We start from the raw sequence: 23,309 nt of genomic DNA, 5'->3' as shown, positions 1-23,309 counted from the left end.
GCTCCCAATGCTACAGGCTCAATCAGAGGGATGGCAGCTCTGGAGTCTCGACAGTCCCACTGAGAAAGGTGGATGCTGCTAAGGAAGATCAGGGGCCCGCCAGGGTGCCGCAACATGGAGGCACAGATCCAAATCAAAGATCATGAGCCACAGCCGTTAAGCCTCTTGGAGTTGAGGAGAAACCACTCTGGAAGAATTGTTTCGGCCAAGGGTGCGGCATTTTCTACCAACGGCTCCATCACTGGGACATGAAACCTCCAGCTCCGATAGACCCCTGCTCAGCAGCAGGGGATTCACCTCTATTGAGTTTCAAGCCTCTGCACATGACAGGAGGCCACTCTGCTGGCAGCAAAATGGCAGATAGGCCACAAAGCTCATCCCTAATTGGAGCCTTAACCATGTTAACTTGCTGCCAACCTCTGTGGAACAGGCAGCTGATCCTAATCAAAGCCTTCCCCTGAGAAAGTTCCCCAGCAGCAGGAATGCATTGAACAGCCATTCCAACATAGCTACTAGCTACTCTCATTTTCCCTGCCCCTTTGTCTCCAAGCCCACCATCACAAGGACGGGAAAATTCAGCCCATTCTGTTACTGACACTTCAGTTACTAGCCCCAAACACTGACAGAAATTCAGCTTTTTGATTTTAATGTTTTTTCTTTATCTTTTTGAAGGTCTTTTAATTACAATGCAAAGGAGATAAATTTGGAACTGCAAACAGATGTTATGGATGACAAAAAGTTTCCTATTGAATGGATTAACATTGACCCCGAAGCTTTCACAGGTAAAGCCTTATTGATGCCTTCTATATTTAGCAAACATCACATGTCATAAAACAAAACTTTAATTCACACATAGTGGTAAAATATCTCATCCTTTACTAGAGTTGCTATTGTAATAACATAGAGACATTCTTGTGAAGCTTCTCATCATTCAGTCACCAGGACAGACAAATGAATGCCAAATCTCAAAGGGAACAGCAATTTACACTGCGTGAAAAAAGGGGTGCTGATTGGTTCAAACGTCGCCATGATGAATGCACCTGGGAGCTATTATTGTCCCATGCTCTTCTTTATTCCAAAAAGGTGCAATGTCTGGACATACTCCTTTTGCCTGAAGAATCATCTGCAAATACTGCAGATGCTTTTTCTGATGGTAAACTGTCATTTTACTATGATACTTCCTCATATCTTCAGATTTTGGTTTTAATCTATTCTACTCATGCTTGACTTCCATCCTTTTCTAATTTGGGCATGTGAGGAACAATCTTTGAGTAGCATTTCATGAAAATACGTTAGCTTTGTCACAATGCCATGCAAGTATTTGGTTTACGCCATTATGTCATATGTTTCCAAATAAGTGAGACAAAGATTAAACTCCCTTAATAATATAACCCTGCTATTGCTGCAAATAATTTTGCATCTTCTTTTAATCAAAACAAAGGACATATATAAGGTTGAATGAGTGAATAAAACAAGAATGACTCCATTTTAAACTCAGTATTTTTATTTGTTGATGGGATGTTGGCATCACTGGCAAAGCCAGCATTTATTGGCAATCCATAATTGCCCTTGAGAAGTTGGTGGTGAGCTGCCTCTTTGAGCTGCTGTAGTCTATGTGGTGTAGATAAACCAAATGTACTGTTAGATAGGGAGTTCCAGGATTTTGATCCAGCGATGATGAAGGAAAGGTGATATATTTCCAAGGCATGATGATGTGTAGTAGAGGGGAAATTGCAGGCGGTGGTGTTCTCATGCACCTGCTGCCCTTGTTCTTCTAGGTGGTAGAGGTTGCGGGTTTGAAAGGTGCTGTCAAAGAAGCCTTTTCTGGCTTCTTTAGATCCTAAGGGCCTGTCGGAATGTGACTATCAACAATTACAATATGTAAAAGAAAGGTACAGCACAAAGTTATTTGGAGTTGAAGAGCTATTTTTATCTGTATAACTCTCATTGGTCCCTCCAAAATACTGACTAATGTTATTCAAATTTCAATTTAAAAAAGATCTGGGGAAAACAGCATTAGAATGGTCAGCAACTATTAATCTGAGAATATTGCGGCCTGAGTGGATCCTTCGCACAAGATTAGATGAGGGAAGGGAAAAAAAACAAAACTGGAGCATCACTACTGCGCATATTTGTATATAATAATATATTTGGGTATGTTTAATGAAGGAAAATTAAACACACAATTTCTTAATTATTGCTAACATCTTTATTTTTCATTTTACAGAGAACGGTGAATGGGAAATTATTCACAAACCTGCAAAAAAGAATATCCATGCAAATATTCCTCGTAATAGCACCAAATACCAGGATATAACGTTCTACCTCATTATCAGACGCAAGCCATTGTTTTATATCATCAACATCATCACTCCCTGCATCCTCATTTCTTTTCTGGCATCATTAGCTTTTTATCTTCCTGCAGACAGTAAGTGTTCCTCTGCATGATTTTATAATTATTCCTAAGTAGTTTTCTTTTAAATATGTTACCACAGCAATGACCTTGGGGCAACAGAACGTTAGATGGAATAAAAACAGAAATACTTAGCTTTTTGTAGACCATTATATGGAGCTACATACAGTAAAGAGTAAAGTTGTATTGTAGAATGCTTGGTGACTTTGGACCTATGATTCACAAAGCTTTCTACCACTAGGGATTTCTTTACCTCCTATCTGGGCCGACTGTAAACTAATTGATAGAGATTAAAAGGCCACACAGAAAAATTGCACTTAAATCTGGCACCTATCATGCAATGTTGACCGATGAGTTAAGAAAAAAGACTTGCATTTACATAACACCTTTGACAACCACAGTATATACGAAAGCACTTTAAGCCAATGAATTACTTTAGAAGTGTAGCCACTGTTATAATGTAGAAAGTGGAGCAGTCAGTTTGCACACAGTGAGTTTCCACAAACAGCAATGTGATAATGATCAGATAATCTGTTTTTGTGGTGATGATGGAGGGAAAAATGTTGGTCAAGACACAAGGGATAACTCCCCTGCTCTTTGAGGTAGTACCATGTCATCTTTTACATCCATCGGAGAGAGCAGAGCCTCTGTTCATGATCTCATCCAAAAGATGGCATCTCCTGGCAGCACATCCTCAGAGTGACCGCCTTGATCTTTGTGCTCAAATCCTGGAGTGCGAATCAAACCTAGGACCTTGTGACACAGAGACAAGAGTGCTATCAACTGAGCCCTAGCTGACACAGAAATATACCTTAGGATAGGTGACCAAAAGCTTGGTTAGAGGTAGATTTTATGGATTGTCTTGAAAAAGAGAAAAGTAGAGAGAGACAGAGAGATTTATGGAGGCAATACTATTGCTTTGGGTCTAGACAGCTGAAGGCATGTCCATGAATTATAGGGCAAAGCAGTCAGGGATGCACAAGAGGATCAGAATTAATGGAGTGCAGCGTTCTTGGTGGGATGTAGGGTCACAAGAGGTTGCAGAGAGAGGGAGGGTAAGGCCATGGAGGGATTTGAAAGATTAGGATGAGAATTTTAAAATCAAGGCTTTCAGGGACCAAGAGCCTGTTTCATATATGAGGATAGTAGTGCTTCATCAGTGCTTCTCAGTGATAGGACTTTTGTTGCCCTTTCTATGTTGGCACATTCAGGGTTCCAAGCCCAAGCTTTAGACTTGCTTCAGCTGAAATGAGTGGCCGTTATGTCCCATCCATGATGTGGAACACTAGATCTTCCATTTTACTATTGCACTGGGCTCTCAGACTAATTTGTCCTCTCGGTATGAGTATCGTGCCATCATATAGCTTCAATCTTACTTTTTGAGAGTTTGCCTTTTCCCGAGTTTTACTTGGAAAACAGTGGCAGAATCGGACAGAGTCAGCATGGATTTACAAAAGGGAGATCATGCTTGACAAACCTACTGGAATTTTTCGAGGATGTAACTAGTAGAGTTGATGAAGGGGAGCCAGTGGATGTGGCTTATTTGGACTTTCAGAAGGCTTTCGACAAAGTCCCACTTAAGAGATTAGCTTGTAAAATTAAAGCGCATGGGATTGGGGGTAGTGTATTGAGATGGATAGAAAACTGGTTGGCAGACAGGAAACAAAAAGTAGGAATAAACTGATCTTTTTCCAAATGGCAGGCAGTGATTAGTGGGGTACCGCAGGGATCGGTGCTGGGACCCCAGTTATTCACAATATATATTAATGATTTAGATGAGGGAACTAAATGTAATATCTCCAAATTTGCAGATGACACAAAGCTGGGTGGGAGGGTGAGCTGTGAGGAGAATGCAGAGATGCTTCAGTGTGATTTGGACTAGCTGAGTGAGTGGGCAAATGCATGGCAGATGCAGTATAATGTGGATAAATGTGAGATTATCCACTTTAGTAGTAAAAACAGGAAGGCAGATTATTATCTGAATGGCTATAAATTGAGAGAGGGGAGATGTGCAATGAGACCTGGGTGTCCTCGTACACCAGTCGCTGAAGGTAAGCATGCAGGTGCAGTAGGCCGTAAAGAAGGCAAATGGTATGTTGGCCTTCATGGCGAGAGGATTCGAGTACAGGAGCAGGGATTTCTTGCTGTAATTATACAGGGCCTTGGTGAGACCACACCTGGAATATTGTGTGCAATGTTGGTCTCCTTATCTGAGGAAGGATGTACTTGCTATAGAGGGAGTGCAGCGAAGGTTTACCAGGCTGATTCCTGGGATGGCGGGACTGACATATGAGGAGAGATTGAGTCGGTTAGGATTATATTCGCTGGAGTTCAGAAGAATGAGGGGGGATCCCATAGAAACCTGTAAAATTCTAACCGGACTAGACAGGGTAGATGCAGGAAGGATGTCCCCGATGGTGTGGGAGTCCAGAACCAGGGGTCACAGTCTGAGGATACGGGGTAGACCACTTAGGACTGAGATGAGGAGAAATTTCTTCACCCAGAGAGTGGTGAGCCTGTGGAATTTGCTACCACAGAAAGTAGTTGAGACCAAAACATTGTATGTATTCAAGAAGGAGTTAGATATAGCTCTTGGGGCGAAAGGGATCAAAGGATATGGGGAGAAAGTGGGAGCAGACTATTGAGTTGGATGATCAGGCATGATCATAATGAATAGCGGAGCAGGCTCGAAGGGCCGAATGGCCTACTCCTGCTCCTATTTTCTATGTTTCTATGTTTCATTTTCTGATTGCTATGTTAAGCCACTTCACACAGATCCATGAAGGTCATCAGATTACACACAATTGTGTCAATTTGACTTTTTTTGTTTGCCTGATGTTCTCCCACTGTGGCATCATTGTAACAGTCACAATCCATTTGTCACCTATTGACTTGATGGAACCAACCTGTTGTATGGTATATAGATCTTCATCAGACTTATCTGCTCTCCCATGGCCATCTGTATGGGCTTGTTTTGCTTCTTTCTAGTCAAACACTTAAGTGCAAAATGATCCTGCTTCTTGGAGTTAAAACACTATTTTACCATGCTGGACAAACTTTTTTTCACTGTGCATGCTGTCCGCTGCAGTATATGCATCCTGTCCTGTGTCTGCGATTGCTCTGCTCTTTTGGCTTGGACCGTCTCTCAGCATAATGTATCTCCTGCTCTGCTCTGCCATACATGTGCTCTAGCTGATGTTTCACAGCTACCACATTTCAACACATGCCTATTGCTTTCTTTAGCGAGAGTTTCTCATCTATCAGTAGACTTGCTCTCAACAAGGGTCCTCGCACACCTAAGACCAGTCTATCTTTAGTTGGATCATCTTCTAGCTGCCTGAATTCACATGATTCTGCCAGCTGTGTTACTGCCATCACATGATCTTCAATGGTCTCATTTTCACTCTGAGCTCTAGTGTTGAGTACACAACGTTCATATGTAACATTCACTCGGGGTTCAAAATGTGCATTCAAGGCTTGCAAAATTTCTATCATTTTTTTTCTTTGCTCATCTATTAGATTTAAGGTGGTATGCACTTTGTAGAGCCAAACAGAGCCAATGTACCAATGAGCATGCCCCTTCTTTGCCAGATGTGAGAAGCGAATGGATTTTGTGTAAAGTCAGAACAGGCAACATTTTTAATGGTGAGGAGAGTGTTTTGCTCTTCTCCATTGACCAAGTGATAGAAATAACCAACCGAATCCATGAGAAAGGATTTGGGTTTTCTTCAAAGACACCTTACCTATTGTAAAGTTTTCCTTTGATCTCAGGGACGTTAACTTCCCTGGAGGGGTGCATTTGCTTTCTATCCTTTCAGTTTACTTGCTTCAACTTTTTAGCTTCATATCACACCAATTAAATATCATGAAGCTTAGCACCCAGTTATGACTATCCAAGTCTAGATTAAAGGAGCTTTTCAGTAGAACTCATGAAAAGAGTAATTGTTAATCTAGTGGTATGTTAACCCATTCATTCCATGCATAAGCTATATAATAATATAAGTATAATATAATAATAATACTAAATTTATATAAGTTTGAGTTTATAATAGGTATGAGCCTGCTTTGCCCATGAATAAAAAGGTGAGAACATTCAAAGGATATAACTGAGTATTTGAGGAAAAATTCTAAACCTGAATTCGAAAACTAAATTAGAAAAAATGTTTGACCATACTGCGGAAAAAGTTGAACAAGTGTTATAACCTGAAATAGGAACATAGGAGCAGGAGTAGGCCATTCAACCCGTTCAGCCTGCTCCACCATTCAATTAGATCATGACTGAACATCTACCTCAATGCCACTATCCCACGCTATCCCCATATCCCTTGATGTCATTAATATTTTTTTTATTTATTCAAGGGATGTGGGCTTCACTGGCTGGGCCAGCATTTATTGCCCATCCCTAGTTGCCCTTGAGAAGGTGGTGATGAGCTGCCTTCTTGAACTGCTGCAAGCCATGTGGTGTAGGTACACACACAGTGCTGTTAGGAAGGGAGTTCCAAGATTTTGACCCAGCGACAGTGAAGGAACGGCAATATATTTCCAAGTCAGGATGGTGAGTGACTTGGAGGGGAATTTCCAGGTGGTGGTGTTCCCCATCTATCTGCTGCCCTTGTCCTTTTAGATGGTAGTTGTCGTGGGTTTGGAAGGTGCTGTCTAAGGAGCCTTGGTGAATTCCTGCACTCCATCTTGTAGATGGTACACACTGCTGCTACTGTGTGTAGTGGTGGAGGGAGTGAATGTTTATGGGTGTGATGCCAGTCAAGTGGGCTGCTTTGTCCTGGATGGTGTCAAGCTTCTTGAGTATTGTGGGAGCTGCACTCATCCAGGTAAGTGGGGAGTTTTCCATCACACTCCTGACTTCTGCCTTGTAGATGGTGGACAGGCTATGGGGAGTCATGAGGTGAGTTACTCGTCTCATGATTCCTAGCCTCTGACCTGCTCTTGTAGCCACAGTATTTATATGGCTCGTCCAGTTCAGTTTCTGGACAATGATGACCCCCGAGATGTTGATAGTGGATGATTCAGCGATGGTAATGCCATCGAATATCAAGGGGTGATGGTTAGATTCTCTCTTGTTGGAGATGGTCATTGCCTGGCACTTGTGTGGCGTGAATGTTACTTGCCACTTGTCAGCCCAAGCCTGGATATTGTCCAGGTCTTTCTACATATGAACGTGGACTGCTTCAGTACCTGAGGAGTCGCGAATGGTGCTGAACATTGTGCAATCATCAGCGAACATCCCCACTTCTGACCTTATGATGGAAGGAAGGTCATTGATGAAACAGCTGAAAATGGTTGGGCCTAGGAGTCTACCCTGAGGAACTCCTGCAGTGATGTACTGTAGCTGAGATGACTGACCTCCAACAACCACAACCATCTTCCTTTGTGCTAGGTATGAATCCAACCAGTGGAGACTTTTCCCCTTGATTCCCATTAACTCCAGTTTTGCTAGGGCTCCTTTATGCCACACTGGTCAAATGCGGACTTGATGTCAAGGGCAGTCACTCTCACCTCACCTCAGGAGTTCATCTCTTTTGTCCATGTTTGTACCAAGGCTATAATGAGGTCAGGAGCTGAGTGGCCCTGGCGGAACTCAAACTGAGTGTCAGTGAGTAAGTTATTGGGAAGCAAATACCGCTTGAAAGCACTGGTGATGACCCCTTCCATTACTTTACTGATGATCGAGAGTAGACTGATGGGGCGTTAATTGGCTGGGTCAGATTTGTCCTGCATTTTGTGTACAGGACATACCTGGGCAATTTTCCACATAGCCGGGTAGATGCCAGTGTTGTAGCTGTACTGAAACAGCTTGGCTAGGGGCACAGCAAGTTCTGGGACACAAGTCTTCAGTACTATTGCCAGAATATTGTCAGGGCCCATAGCCTTTGCAATATCCAGTGCCTTCAGCCATTTCTTGATATGACATGGAGTGACTTGAATTGGCTGAAGACTGGTATCCGTGATGCTGGGGACCTCCGGTGGAAGCCAAAGTGGGTCATCCTCTCGGCACTTCTGGCTAAAGATTGTTGCAAATGCTTCAGCCTTTTCTTTTGCACTGATGTGCTGGGCTTCTCCATCAATGAGGATGGGGATTTTTGTGGAGCCTCCAGTTAGTTGTTTAATTGTCCACCACCATTCATAACTGGATGTGCCAAGACTGCAGAGCTTAGAACTGATCCGTTGGTTGTGGGGTCGCTTAGCTCTGTCTATCGCATGCTGCTTTCGTAGTCTGGCACGCAAGTAGTCCTGTGTTTAGTTTTACCATGTTGGCATCTCATTTTTAGGTATGCCAGCTGCTGCTGGCATGCTCTCCTGCACTCTTCATTGAAACAGGTTGATCCACTGGCTTGATGGTAATGGTAGAGTGGGGGATATGCGAGCCAAGAGGTTACAGATTGTGTTTGAGTGCAATTCTGCTGCTGCTGATGATCCACAGATCCATGGATGCCCAGTCATGAATTGCTCGATCTGTTTGAAATCTATCCCATTTAGCATGGTGTTGGTGTCGCACAAAATGATGGAGGGTATCCTCAATGTGAGGGTAGGACTTTGTCTCCACAAGAACTGTGCAGTCATTAATCCTACTGTCATGGATAGATGCATCTGCATTTCCCACCATCAGACTGTGGGTCTGGAGTCACATGTTGGTCAGACCAGGTAAGGACAGCAGATTTCCATCCCTAAAGGACATTAGTGAACCAGATGGGTTTTTACAACATTAGACTTTTAATTCCAGATTTTTATTGAGTTCAAATTCCACCATCTGCCATGGTGGGATTTGAACCTGGGTCACCAGAGCATTAGCCTGGGTTGCTGTATTATTAGTCCAGCAACAATACCACTATGCCATTGCCTCCCCCAATTTCTGTCTTTAACATGTTCAATGATTGAGCTTCCACAGCCCTCTGGGATACAGAATTCCATAGATTCACCATCTCTGGATGGAACTTTCCCAAATTTGCACTAATTGCAGTAGCAGGCGGGTAAAATGACCACGATGGCAGATTTTCACGCCGTATCGTCCTGAACCCATCTTATTATGCACTCTCAGGAAACACACCGTTTCCATGGCGGGCGGGGTCTCATTCGCCCGCCCACCATCACCTCGCCGCTGCTTCACGCCAGGTGCCACGTTTAAAGTCCAGCTGCAAGCTCACATCTCAGAGCTTCCAGCTCACCCCTGCTGCATGGAAGACATGGCTTTGAAACTGAAGAAGACTGCAGCCCTCAGGTTCAGCAACGTGCCTCTCGAGTGACTTTTAGAGGACATGGAGGCTCGCCGGGCTGTCCTCTACCCCCTCTCTGGCCGCAGGATGGGCAGCAACAGCACCATTCAGCTTGGGTGGCTGTGGCAGCGGTGGTCAATGCGGCCACTCTGCAAAAGAGGACAGCCACCCAGTGCCGCAAGAGGATGAATGATCCCTTCCGTTCTGTCAGGGTAAGTCACTCAACTCATCACTCTCAACTCACACAATCAAAACGCATCACACATCCACAGGGCCTGCACTCACTGCCGGTTCAAGGGACATCACCATTCACTCTCTCACACTCACCGTCATTGTCCTCATCCTGTCCATGGAACCACTCAACGACCTCACAGGCCAGGCATACTTGTCATCTGGCCTGGCAGGTGTCCTGCTTACACTTTCTCCATCTCTATCCATGCAGGACAGGCTGGGACACAATGAGAGAGAGAGATCGCAGACTGGTGGAGGAATGCCTGAAATCAAGGTCCTCATGGACTTTGAAAACAGAGCCATCCAGCTGGCCAGTGATGATCTGGTCTGTTCCTGTGCTGACAGTGAGGTCAGCGCTGCTCTACCAAGTGAGGATCCAGCAGTGCAACATCCTTCAGACAACATGCCGTGAGTGGCATGTCCTCTTTCACAGGCCATTGCCATGCTCTAATTATCTCTCCATGTTTTCACGGGCACATCTGCCAAACAGCCAACAGAGTCCATGACCCAGGGCCTCCAATCAAGGCCCAAAGAAACCTCTGGAGAGGAATCTGGAGACACCTTCCCTGAATTCCCATCACAGCGCTCACCCACACCTTCCACCATCCAGAGACACAAACCTCGGTGGGACCTAGCTTTAGAGTAGCCTCGGGGTCACAATCTGGTGAGCACATCACACTGTCTGATCCACTGCCGGCGGCAGGAACTTTCCAGGTATCTGGCACTCGGCGGACTGCTGGAAGCCAGAGTATTGCTGAGTCCGAGTCAGATGACGAGCCTCTGAACCCAGTCGTGTCACAGTTGCTGGAGCTGCAAAGGCAAGCTCGGGAACATCAGGAAGGGATGTCCGCTGCACTCCCCAGATTTCAAGGCACAATGGAGGAGTCCATCCGCCTCAGTCTGAGGTGATAGCAGCAGCATGCCAACGCACCCATATCAACATCAGTAGGGTGGCGGCCGCCATGGCAACCTTGGTCCAGGACTTTGCTCCTGCACTGCTGATAAGCAGTGTTCTTGTCACTCAGGTGTGAAACCTTTCTGCGCAAGATAAGGCAGTCTCAGTCCAGGGCCTCTTCCCTATGCTTGTTAGCCTTCAGGCCAAAGCGATGGTCCAGCCTCACACTCCCTGGAAACATTACTGATGCCTGCACCTCGGCGGTGCTTGTCATTGTTGCCAGAATGTAGTGGGCAGGTGCCACAGAGTTCTCTCATTTTCTCGGTCTGCTCTCAGCACCTTTGTGGAGGGGCTGGCTCTTCAGCATCTGTGACCACTGATGCTGTGCTCCAGTTCCTGAAGAGCTCAGGCGCTAAAATTGGACAAAGCATCAGAGCTTCTAAAGTTTCATGGCTGCGTCTCTATATGACCCTGATCACGGAGCACAAGCGAGCTGCCCTTGGCCAGGCAGGAGTCAGACATTCCCAGAGGCTGTGTGAAGATTTATGGAATGTCCTCAGTGCATCCTGTCATCATCCTCCTGCAATTGAGTGACTATTAGGGCCTCCACCCCGTCTCCATGACAGGAGCATTCACACAGAGGGTATTCGCAATGCCATAAGCCAGACTGGAGTCAAACGTTCACAAATGCAATGTGAGGATGTATGGGGTCACCTCACTGCATGTCGTCATCATCCTCCACAAATCTAGCAGCTATGAGGGCCTCCCAAGTGCACCTGCCTCATCTAGCCAATGCAAGGACCTCATCCCCATCATCGTCACCTCTGAGGACCTCCTCAGCCTCATCCCCATTGGCGCCCTCCTCATCGGAGGAGATGTGCAGCTTTTCCATGTCCTCCTCAGCCAGCTCGTCTCTCCGTTGGAGCGCCAGGTTGTAAAGGGCGCAGCAGACGACGATGATGCGTGACACCCTCTGTGGACTGTATTGCAGGGCTCCACCAGACCGTTCCAGGCACTGGAACCTCATCTTCAGCATCCCGATGGCCTGCTCCACCAAGTTGCAAGATGCAGCATGAGCTTCATTATACCATCGCTCTGCTGCAGTCTGAGGCCGCTGCATGGGTGTCATCAACCACGGCCTCTGCAGGTAGTCCTTTGCCCCCGAGGAGCCATCCTTGCATCGTCTGTGGACCCTGGAACACTCCAGGGATCTGTGACCAACTGAGGATGTAGGTGTCATGTACAATCCCTGGAAACCGTGCGCACACCTGCAGGATGCGTTTCTGGTGGTCGCACACCAGCTGCACATTCAACGAATGGAAGGCCTTGCAGTTGATGTAGTCCACTGTGTGTTGCGACAGAGATCTGAGCGCCACATGAGTGCAGTCAATCGCAACCTGCACCTGTGGGAAACCCATGGTCAGGACGAATCCAATCGCTCTTGCGTCCTGGCTGTCTTGGTCCCGGGCAAAATGTACAAAGTTGTGTGCCTTTGCGAAAATGGCATCCGTGACCTCATGGATGCATTTGTGTGTGGAGGCTTGTGAGATCCCACAGAAGTCACCTGTGGAGCCCTGAAAGGAGCCACTGGCATAGAAATTAAGTGCTGCAGTCACTTTCACAGCCATTGGTAGTGGATGCCCTCCATGTCCCCATGGCACCAAATCCTATAGTAAATGGCAGATGTTAGCGACCGGTTCCCTAGATGTGCACAGTCTTCAGCAACATTAGTTCTCGGTCATCTGCAGAAATGAAGGGCAGTGTCTATAGACCTTGGGTGTCACTGGGCACTGACAAGCAATGTCTAGCTGTGGCTCTTGGTTGCTGCTCCTGCCTTTGCGCAGCCAGGAGCCTTAGTCGCTCTCTCCTCTGTCTTCTTCATGCTCTGTAGGCCATCAGGCATACAGCTAGTTCACCAGGCTCCATGGTCCTGATGTACTGCTCCTTCAGGATGAAACAGAAAGAGACACATGGTTAGCAAGGGTGTATTAAGAACCTGTCATGGTTAAGTGTGACAGCCCCTTAACATTTCCCGGAGAGTGCTGGCCACCAGGATGGATGGCCAGAGATTGGTGCCCTGTTAGCTTGAACCATGGGGGAGACTGGTCCAAACCAGGATGCTGACATTGCAAGAGGCTGTGAGCGCCTCCAGCTGTGACTGTTACATGGCCAGCTTTAGTGAGGAGATTGTACAACGTGTGCGGTCCAATTGCTCTGCAGTCCCAAGTGTTCATGAATTTGCAGCCTGTGCTGGGGTTGGGGTGGGTGGCCGGCATGGGGTGAGCTCTGCAGAATGTGGGGACACTTTGATGCCTCTGTGTTGCTCAGGTGGGCAGATAAGCTCAGAGCCCGACCCCAAACATAACAATGTGGCTGCGCCTGAACTGGTCACTTTCTACAGGTTTCCCGAATGCGTAGCCACTTCCCTCACCTACCCTACCCACACTCCCCCACTCCGAATGCTTGTTCAACAGCAGGGCTGCACTTACCCCCCAGTTGCCAGATCAGCTAGGTATTTCTACCATACTCTGCTTTTATTTCAGATTTCCAGCTTCCACAGTATTTTGCTTTTGAAACGCTGTTTTCTTGGAATAGTTTATTGGAACCTTTTGCAAGTGAATAATAATTGTGTTCCAGTGTTCTTATGCATCTACTGTGTACTCAGTGTAGTGATTCAGGTTGCCAGAGAGAAAACAGCACTGCCATGGAAATGAACTAAAAAGCTCCTGTATGCATTCGCTTGGCACAATTACATTTAGTTTGCTTGGTGAATTGTTCAACATTCTCAGTGTTATGAATCTGATTCACAAACAAGGGAACAGTCCAAATTCTTCACTGAAATGTCAACTTCACCTATAATCTTGCTATGAGATACCAAAATGATAAGAGTGCAGTGATCTGCTGTTTAGGTAACAGGGTGCTTCTGTCAGTTTTGGAATAATTGTTCTAACTCATTTGACATGGAGAAAGATTCAATATTGGAGCATATAACCTATTTTGATGATAAACATTTCATTCTATGGCGTTTTTAGGAGATGGACAGAATCAATTTTATCTGACACTGGCTCATCTTTTCTGGTGTTCCTTACATTGATTTTTTATATTCACAGGAACACGATTCCATATAACACAGAATCTATTATTTAATATATTTTTTCTCCATATTCTTGTTCATAGACAAAAGAGTATTTCTCATTCTTTCTGCAATAGTCTCTCTGCTTGCCTCTGACTCCCTAATTCTTTCTGTCTCCCCTATCTTTGTCTTTCTTTTTTCTAGTCTTCTTTCTCCCTTTTATTTTCTGCATTTAATTCAATATTTTTGTTATTTCTGCATGTTTGTATTTGTTTAAAACTCTCTCTTATTCTTGTTTCTTTTATATGTGACCCTGCGCCTGCCTCCTCATATTTTGGTGCAGTGGTGGTGGAGGCTATTGATGACCTATTTAACTCTCCATCAAAACTACAAGAAGTATTTTTCTTTTCACATTACAGATTGCCCATTATGTCTTTTGGCTTCACTTTCATACCCACTGATATGATGTGACCAAAACAAGTTAATGGGTACATTCACACTCCATGGGCTGAATTTTACACTCTCCTGGGGCAGGCACAGAAGTGCATAAAACTGGGTGCCATGGCAGTGATGCTGTGTCAGTCAACTGCCCACTCGCCCATGAGCCAATTGAGGTCCCTAAGTGGAGAATTAATCCCACTTAACAGCCTCCTCCCACCACCACTCGAATTCGTCCTGCGGCGAGATTGGTCCACGCCAACTGGCCAGACAGTCCAGAAGACTGGTGGACAGGCTGAGGGAGGAGGGTTGCATCCCTGTGTTCATCAGAGACCTCTCCCTAAGGTATGAATTCACCTCATGTTCTCCCCACTTCACCTGTCACTATGTACCTCCCTCCCCCAACTTGCTGCGGCCTGTCAGCCACGGATTCACCTCACAAGTCTGGGCTCCTTCAGTGAACAGCTTCTATGGAGACTGTTGCAGTCCCAGCAGTGACCACTGCTCCCGGTGATGCCGATGGGACAAGAGATCTGCTGGTCATTTGATTGGCCAACATCTCTCTGAGGCATGACTTCCTCTCGGAAGAGGATAGAAGTCCTGCCTCAAGCCAACTAACAGCCTGGCAACCATTAAATTGCTGCAGGGTGAGCCGGTAAAGCGCAGGCAGGCTCACCGCTGACTTTTATATCAGGAGCTGGGGTCCCAGCCTCAGCATAACATTCAGCCCCACAAATTTAGTATCAGTGTGATGCAGAGATACTGCACTGCTGCTTCATGCTCTCGTCGGGACCTAGAAAAATTTATTAATTTTGCTTCCAATCTCCACCCCTCCATCATCTTCACATGGTCCATCTCTGACACTTCTCTTCCCTTCCTTGACCTCTCTGTCTCAATTTCTGATGATAGACTGTCCACCAATATCCATTACAAGCCTACCGACTCCCACAGCTACCTCGACTACAGCTCCTCACACCCCGCTTCCTGTAAAGACTCCATCCCATTCTCTCAGTTCCTTCGCCTCCGTCGCATCTGTTCTGATGACGCTACCTTCAAAAACAGCTCCTCTGACATGTCCTCCTTCTTCCTTAACCGAGGTTTTCCATCCACGGTCGTTGACAGGGCCCTCAACCGTGTCCGGCCCATATCCCGCGCATCCTCCCTCACGCCTTCTCCTCCTTCCCAGAAACATGATAGGGTCCCCCTTGTCCTCACTTATCACCCCACCAGCCTCCGCATTCAAAGGATCATCCTCCGCCATTTCCGCCAACTCCAGCATGATGCCACCACCAAACACATCTTCCCTTCACCCCCCTTGACGGCATTCCGTAGGGATCGTTCCCTCCGGGACACCCTGGTCCACTCCTCCATCACCCCCTACTCCTCAACCCCCACTTATGGCACCTCCCCATGCCCACGCAGAAGATGCAACACCTGCCCCTTCACTTCCTCTCTCCTCACCGTCCAAGGGCCCAAACACTCCTTTCAAGTGAAGCAGCATTTCACTTGCATTTCCCCTAACTTAGTCTACTGCATTCGTTGCTCCCAATGTGGTCTCCTCTACATTGGAGAGACCAAACGCAAACTGGGCGACCGTTTTGCGGAACACCTGCGGTCTGTCCGCAAGAAAGACCCAAACCTCCCTGTCGCTTGCCATTTTAACACTCCACCCTGTTCTCTTGCCAAAATGTCTGTCCTTGGCTTGCTGCATTGTTCCAGTGAAGCCCAACGCAAACTGGAGGAACAGCACCTCATCTTCCGACTAGGCACTTTACAGCCCTCTGGGCTGAATATTGAATTCAACAACTTTAGATCTTAAACTCCCCCTCCCCCCATCCCCACCCCGTTTCTTTTCCCCCCCCACCCGCTTTTTTTTTTTCTTTTTCAATAATTTATATAGATTCTTCTTTCCCCACCTATTTCCATTATTTTTAAATCTAAAACTAAAACCTTTAGTCTTTCCACCCCACCCCCACTAGAGCTGTACTTTGAATATCCTGTTTTCCATTCTTAATTAGCACTTTTCTCAGACAAAGACTACCACCTTCAACACCTCTTTGACCCTTTTGTCTGTGACATCTTTTGATTATCTGCTCACACCACACCCTCAATGTGTCTCTTCCCCCCCACCACCCACCTTAAACCAATTTATATTTCTCCCTTGTTGAAACTATGCTGCAGTTCTGCCGAAGGGCCATGAAGGCTCGAAACGTTAACTGATTTCTTCTCCGCCGATGCTGCCAGACTTGCTGAGTTTTTCCAGGTAATTCTGTTTTTGTTTTGGAATGTAACTTGTTGATCAAGGCCCCAATTGACTCTGAAGTGAAGCATCCTCCAGGCAGTTTCACTCTGCTTTCTTCCAGCTCCTCATATCGTACTTTCCCATCTAGCTTTGTATCGATGCAAACTTGGATAAATTACACTCAGTCCCTTTGTTTAAGTCAGTGATGTAGGTTGCAATAGCCGAGGCCCATAAGTACTGCTTTTTGCAGCACCCCAGTAGTTACAACTTGACAACTTGAACATGCCCCATTTATTCCTATCCTGTTTCCTGTCCGTTATTCAATTCTTAATCCAAGTTGGTATGTTATGCCCATCCCATGTCCTCAGAACATCCCCAAAGCCCATGGCTGCAAATAAAGTACTTTTGAATTGTAGTTACTGTTATTTTCCAATCTGTGCATAGTAAAATCCCAAACAATAAATAAGATAAATGGCCAGTTAATCTATTTTTTGGTGGTGTTGGTTGAAGTATGAATATTGACCAAGATCCCTGTTTGTTTTCATGTAATGCTTTGGGACCTTTAATACTCGGTCCTTGTGACAACACAGTACTCTTTCAATACTGCAACAGTCTGGAATAGGCACTAAACTCTTGAAGTGGGGCTTGAATCCACAATCTTCTGACTCAAAAGTAAATGCTAACAAATGAACAAAACAGCACCTAAGAGAGTATTAAAGCTCCATTCCTTTAGCTTCAGAAGCCCCAGACATCTCAAAAGCTGGGCCTGAACTCCCCATAATTTCCTTTTTTGTAATGTCATCGCACTATACAATGCCAAAATAAAAATGTTTCATTCATTCTTTTAACTTTTAAAATTATTTCCAATTTCATCCCTCAGAACACCAACTGATTGGAGAATGATTTTCAAAATGCAGATTTTCTTTTCTACATGGCATTGGCAAAATTTGTTTTATGGGACCTGAACTGAAGAGGATGGCATTGACATTACAGATCTGCATGTCAAGTCTAATGTTCGGCAGTTGGGTCTGGATCGCAGTTCTGTCATTGACCCGGTTTACATGCCATCTTTAGTCTTGCTGCAGCCAAATGTGAAAATGCAACCTAGGTCCCAAGTAGGGTAACAAGAATTCATGGGAAATTGTTGCTTGAGAGTGACCAGAAGTTCCAGGCGCTTCATTTTACCAAATCATTGCTTCAATATATTTTGTTTCCACTTTACATCTCTGTGTATTGCAAGCAACATCCTGCACCCTCCCCCCAACCACTCCCCTCCACTCCACCCCCACCACTCCCCCCTCCCCACCCCAAGGAGCAGGCAAACAGTTCCAAATTTCGGTCATTGGTCTTCTTCACCTAGCTGCAAGGTCAATTGGAGATGACTTTCTTCCCTCCCCATAGACGGGCAAGTGGTATTCATTCAATGCCTCACTTAAATGATATGCCCAGGTGTGGAAGTTTTCATGGGGAATGGGGAAGGCATGAAGGTGTCAAGTTCAAATCCATGACCTGACATTTCATGCATAGCATGAAAACTGTTTTCAACATGACATCAAAATATGCAGATTATCTAGGGAGGTTAAACATGTAATGAAAAACAAAACTTTCAGTTTATGAATTTATTGATGTTCTTTTCTCATTTCTTTCTCAGGTGGTGAGAAGATGACCTTGTCTATTTCTGTCTTGCTTGCTCAGTCTGTCTTCCTGCTGCTGATTTCACAAAGGTTACCAGAGACAGCTCTAGCTGTTCCACTAATTGGCAAGTGAGTGATTGTAAACTGTTGCCATAGACCTTGAAAAATTCCAAACCAGTTCCTTATCCAAAATTACTTGCAGAGGTTCAAATATTCATGCTACAAATATTGGAGCATGACAATGCCCAGGAACGGTGAAGAATATCAAGTCAGTATCTTGTTAATTTCTAAATACGCGCATTAAAAAGTTAGCCCTAATAAATGCAGTTTACTTACGTTGAGACAAAGAAGCAAGTCTTTCTGAAATACTTACACTTGCCTAGAATATAAAGGGGAGCTTTTTGCATATACACTTCATGAATGTGCAAGAAATTATTTTCATAGAACAAAATTATGTGTTAGACATTTCCACCACAACAATGCTTCTCTGGGCTCCCTTCACTAGTTCAGCCCTCCAAGTCACAACATGTCAAAATAAGAGCCAGTGGTGCAGCAGCTCCAAGTTTCTTGGCTTTGCACTGCTAATACTTCATGGCTAACTGAGACTTATACCAGGGTCAATAGACAGAAATGATGAGTTCCTAAGCTTAATGAGTCTGGAGAGCTTGAACAATAATTTCTGCAGCAGGGAAACATTTAAAAAAAATTTTCACATTCTTACTTTGGATAACCTGAGCTTCTGATAGGGTCAGACCATTGAGAACTTTTTAGCCCTCCCTCCCCACTACTCCATACCCACAGAGAGCGATTCTCAGCAACAGGTATGGCAGTCCCCATGAGAATATCCGTATTTTCCATTACCATGGAGGAAAGGGAAAAGCATTTCAAGATGGAGCAAATGAGACATGCAGCACCTAATGAGGATGCTGACTAACTGGATGTCACACGACCCCTATGGAATATGCATGCAGCACAGGTCATGTGAGGAGCTTGCTGAGGACTCGTGCATTAGAGGAGTACGCTATTACCATAAAGACAATAGGGCAGCTCTGTTATCTGTCTGACTAGCTCTCATTGTGGCTGTGAAGGTGATCACCACACTTAACTTCAGGATGACATAGATAATGACCCCATAAATAGCACTAGAGCATTACTATCAGACATTTGCCCCAATGGTAGGGTTGAAAGGACAATGCACTAAACACATCATACTTAAGAGTAACAGGCAACTTTGAGACTTGATTACGGCATTTTCAAGTCAAGAAAATAATCTACTGTTTCCATCAGCAAATCAGCCCCCATTTGTACAGTTTGGATACCGACAAAGGTGCAGATTTGATTTTGACAGGAGAACATTGAATAATCTTGCTTGTTTTGTTTTCCAGATACTTGATGTTCATAATGATTCTAGTCACCGTTGTGATAGTGAACTGTGTCATTGTTTTAAACTTCCACTTCCGAACTCCTAGCACGCATGTTCTCTCATCCTGGACTAAATGGGTACAGTAACAACAATAAAGCCTTTGTGTAGTGTTCAATTTCTCTATTTGAATAACAAAGCAACATCACATGCCTTATGAGGAAAAAGCTGGATGAATTAATGTGTTCTCCAGAATGATTAGTATTCTTCTACTCTTACCTATTTACCCTCATGTCCTTGTATCAGTTTGGAAAAGTGAATAAAATGGAACACTAAAAACGCTGACATGAAAAGACTATTAAAACTATCTCCAAACAAAACTATTTTGTAAAGTGGAAATAAGGGGGCCAGAATTCCTTGATCCCATATTAAAGTGGTGGAGCAGAAATCAAGAACTACCTATCAATGCTCTTAAGCCTTCCAATGCAGGGTTAGATGGGCTCAAGTAGTTTAAATAATTCTGGTTGGCACAGTACCAGCATGGGCATATCTTGTTTACCCTCTGGAGGGAAAGATGCAGAAATTACAATTCTGAGGAGCCACATTAAGTTCAAAGTTGACAATGCCAGCTGCCTTTGAATTGTTCACTTAAGGTGTTTTGAATCTTGTAAGTCATATAGCACTAAAAACAAGAAATTCAATTTTATTACTCTCCGCTTTACTCTCCTCAAAGCAGTAACTCGCTCTTCGGTTGTGGCTCCATGAGTGCCAATTGGCCTTTGTTACACCAACTAAGTGGTCATTTTTCAGTTTCAGCAGTGAGAGAGGGACAGCTGCCCACAGGGGGCATCCAGTGCCATCTTCACCCATCAAACACATATGTACACTTTCCAATGGGGTTTCTGGCTAACAATTAGGGTGGGATTTTGAGGGTTAAACTTTCCCATCTCTAACCCAATGGGACTGAGACCAACTGATGTGCACCAGCTCAGATCAATCAACTCAGCATAAATTGGGAATCAAACTTGGACTATCTTAGCCCATAGGGTTAATCTACTATAGAAGTGTGAGATGATCTCATTCAACAGAATTCTTACAGGGCTCGACAGAGTAGATGCAGGAAGGATATTTCCCTTGGCTGGGGAGTCTAGAACCACGGGACACAGTCTCAGAATAAGGGACAGGCCATTTAGGTTTGAGATGAGGAGGATTTTCTTCACTGGTGAATCTTTGGAATTCTCTGCCCCAGAGGGCTGTGGAAGCTTAGTCGAGTATGTTCAAGACTGAGATTGATAGGTTTCTACATACTGAAAACATCAAGGGTTACGGTGATAGTGCAGGAAAATTATTTTGAAGTTGAAGATCAGCCATGATCTCATTGAATGCAGAGCTGGCTCAAAGGACTGAATAGCCTACTCCTGCTCCTATTTCTTATGTTCTTATGTTCAATGGTCCATCAGAGAAAGCTTGGGGTTTAAAATTTCAATTTGAAATTTTTTTGTTTGTTTGATTTTGATTTTTCTTTTTTTGTTTCATTTCCCAACAAAGAGACTGCCAGCTTGCTTGGTTCCAGGCTCCTGGTAGTGTTTCTCTTGAATCAGTCACCACAAGGTATGCTAGATTGGCAAGAGGGTGATGATCAATAGATTTTCTCTCCTACCCTTTCCATGTGAGAGTGGCTAACTTCCACTTCCTTTTGCTCTGTGGGCATTGCAGCTGTGGAGCTTGCAGCATAGAGAATTCTGGTGTAAAACCTGCACTCTGTGACTGCAAAGCAAAGTACAGTAATGAAAGCATCAATGTGCTCTGTCAGTCACTACCTGGCAAACAATAAGGCAGAATTCACATTAGTCAATCTGATAAATGTAATATGCAGGATAAACAAATTTGCATTTTAACTTGAATGAACATGTTTATCATTTCATTGAGCTAGGCAATTTCAATGAAAGAGATTTTGCTTGTAAAGGCGTTTATCCGTACAATCCTATTTTGATATTGTAGCTGTTTTTGGAAAAACTCCCGCGGATCCTGCACATGTCCCAACCTAGTGACAGTGACTCATCGCCATGGGAGAACGGTGTGTTGCAGCGACGCAGCAGCTCCATTGGATACATTGTCAAAGCACAAGAATATTTCACCATCAAATCCAGAAGTGAACTTATGTTTGAGAAGCAATCTGAACGACATGGATTGAGGACACGGGCCACTCCAACTATCAGTGAGCAACGCCCAGCATTGAAATTGCATTAATAAATTAATCAGACAGATCCCAGCCAATTTTACTTATTAAAGAAACTTTCCCGGTTTACTTGATAGCTTAACTGCCAAGGTGCTGAAGAGCTAAACTTTAGAGACCAAAGAGGTTCCCTGATTGAATTCCTGCTTTGCAGTGAGAAAACCAAAACTTGCATGGAACTAATCGGTTTCCTCCCACTGTCCACAATGTGCTGGTCAGGTGGATTAGCTTTGGTAAATTGCCCCTTAGTATGTGTGTCTGCCCTGTAATGGGCTGGTGTCTCGGTCCTGGGTGTGCCCCACTTAACACCCATTGCCTGTCAGGATAGGCTCCAACTCCCCATGACCCTAAATTGGATGAAGCAGTTCTAGAAAAGGGAGTGAGTGAGCAATCATGTGCATCAAAAAATCATTTGCACCGTCATATTGAATCTTTTGAAGCCCAATTTCAAAATATGGTTCTTTATGCGGAATGAAATGATTTATAATCTTTGATAAATAAATTGCCTGTTATTTTGCATGTCATATTTGCAGAATTATAGAAGATGTTCTGATGAGAATGACACATAACTTTATACATTTTAAGATTCAGTTTTTCAAATTAAAGTGTGAAGTAGTAATTTATCTGAAGAAGATAAAAATGGACTTTGCTGGTGACAACATCCGAGCTCTTCTAAATCCGAATTTTCTTTTCTTAAACTTAAACTTTTCTTAAATCAGGGCCAGTTGGAGAGTTGGAATCCAGGTTTCTTATGTGCATTGTTACATGAATTAGTCTCATTAAGAGAAAAGCATTTTACTTAGAAATCCCTTCCAACAGGAAACAAATAAATGCAATTTTTTAAAACCAGGTCTTGGAAGCAATGGCAATGATAATGAGAACATTCCAGACCAGCTATATGCAGAGGTCAAGCCGGGTATTGATGGGGCAAATTTCATTGTGAAGCACATAAAAGAAAAGAATGACTATGATGAGGTAGGTCTGATGAACAAGGAAATCATTTGTTAATCAAGTTTTTCTCCAATTGTTTTCCCTGGCACTTCAAACAACTGAAATTTTAATAGCATTCTCAAAGAAGGGAAGAGGCTTCAAAGCCAATACAGGTGGTGGAAAAATTTGGCAAAAATGTGGAAAAAAGGGGAAACTTAAAAAAATTTGGGGAGGGAGCAAAAGCCTAATTTGAAAAGAAGTTTTTTGGATGCTTTTGAAGGAAAGGAGGGATTATCCCCTTAATGTACAACATACTTAATAATCACAAAAGAAAAATACTGCAGATGCTGGAAATCTGAAATAAAAACAGAAAATGCGAGAAAAACTCAGCAGTTCAGGCAGCATCTGCTGAGAGTGGAACAGCGTTAACACTTCAAGCTGATGATCTTTTGTCAGATACTTATAGTACTTGCTGAGAAAATGATGTTTGAAAACAATGTTTGGTCCCCAAAGTATGAAATGCAGGTCACTTGATTAAAACTCATTGCGATGTATAATTTTTCACAATAGTCTACAGAAAAACAGTCCCACACCACAATAGGATAAAATGTGCAGGGTAATGTTTCAA

The 23,309-nt window shown here is 44.2% G+C and overlaps 1 protein-coding gene across 1 annotated transcript in view; it reads left to right on the top strand.

Annotated features, from left to right (window-relative positions):
* Positions 1–22,759, top strand: part of chrnd (cholinergic receptor, nicotinic, delta (muscle)) — a 39,012-nt gene extending 16,253 nt beyond the window's left edge. The window contains exons 5-10 of the mRNA XM_078564439.1: positions 673–782; positions 2,228–2,428; positions 18,173–18,284; positions 19,541–19,655; positions 21,517–21,733; positions 22,602–22,759. Of these exons, the coding sequence (XP_078420565.1) occupies positions 673–782; positions 2,228–2,428; positions 18,173–18,284; positions 19,541–19,655; positions 21,517–21,733; positions 22,602–22,759 (913 nt within the window). The remainder of the gene's footprint in view (positions 1–672; positions 783–2,227; positions 2,429–18,172; positions 18,285–19,540; positions 19,656–21,516; positions 21,734–22,601) is intronic.
* Positions 22,760–23,309: the final 550 nt, after the last annotated feature.

Source organism: Cetorhinus maximus, chromosome 19 (assembly GCF_964194155.1).
Source record: "Cetorhinus maximus chromosome 19, sCetMax3.hap1.1, whole genome shotgun sequence".
NCBI lineage: Eukaryota > Metazoa > Chordata > Chondrichthyes > Lamniformes > Cetorhinidae > Cetorhinus > Cetorhinus maximus.
The sequence above is the reverse complement of the archived record's forward strand: the minus strand, read 5'-3'. Positions and strand labels throughout refer to the sequence as shown.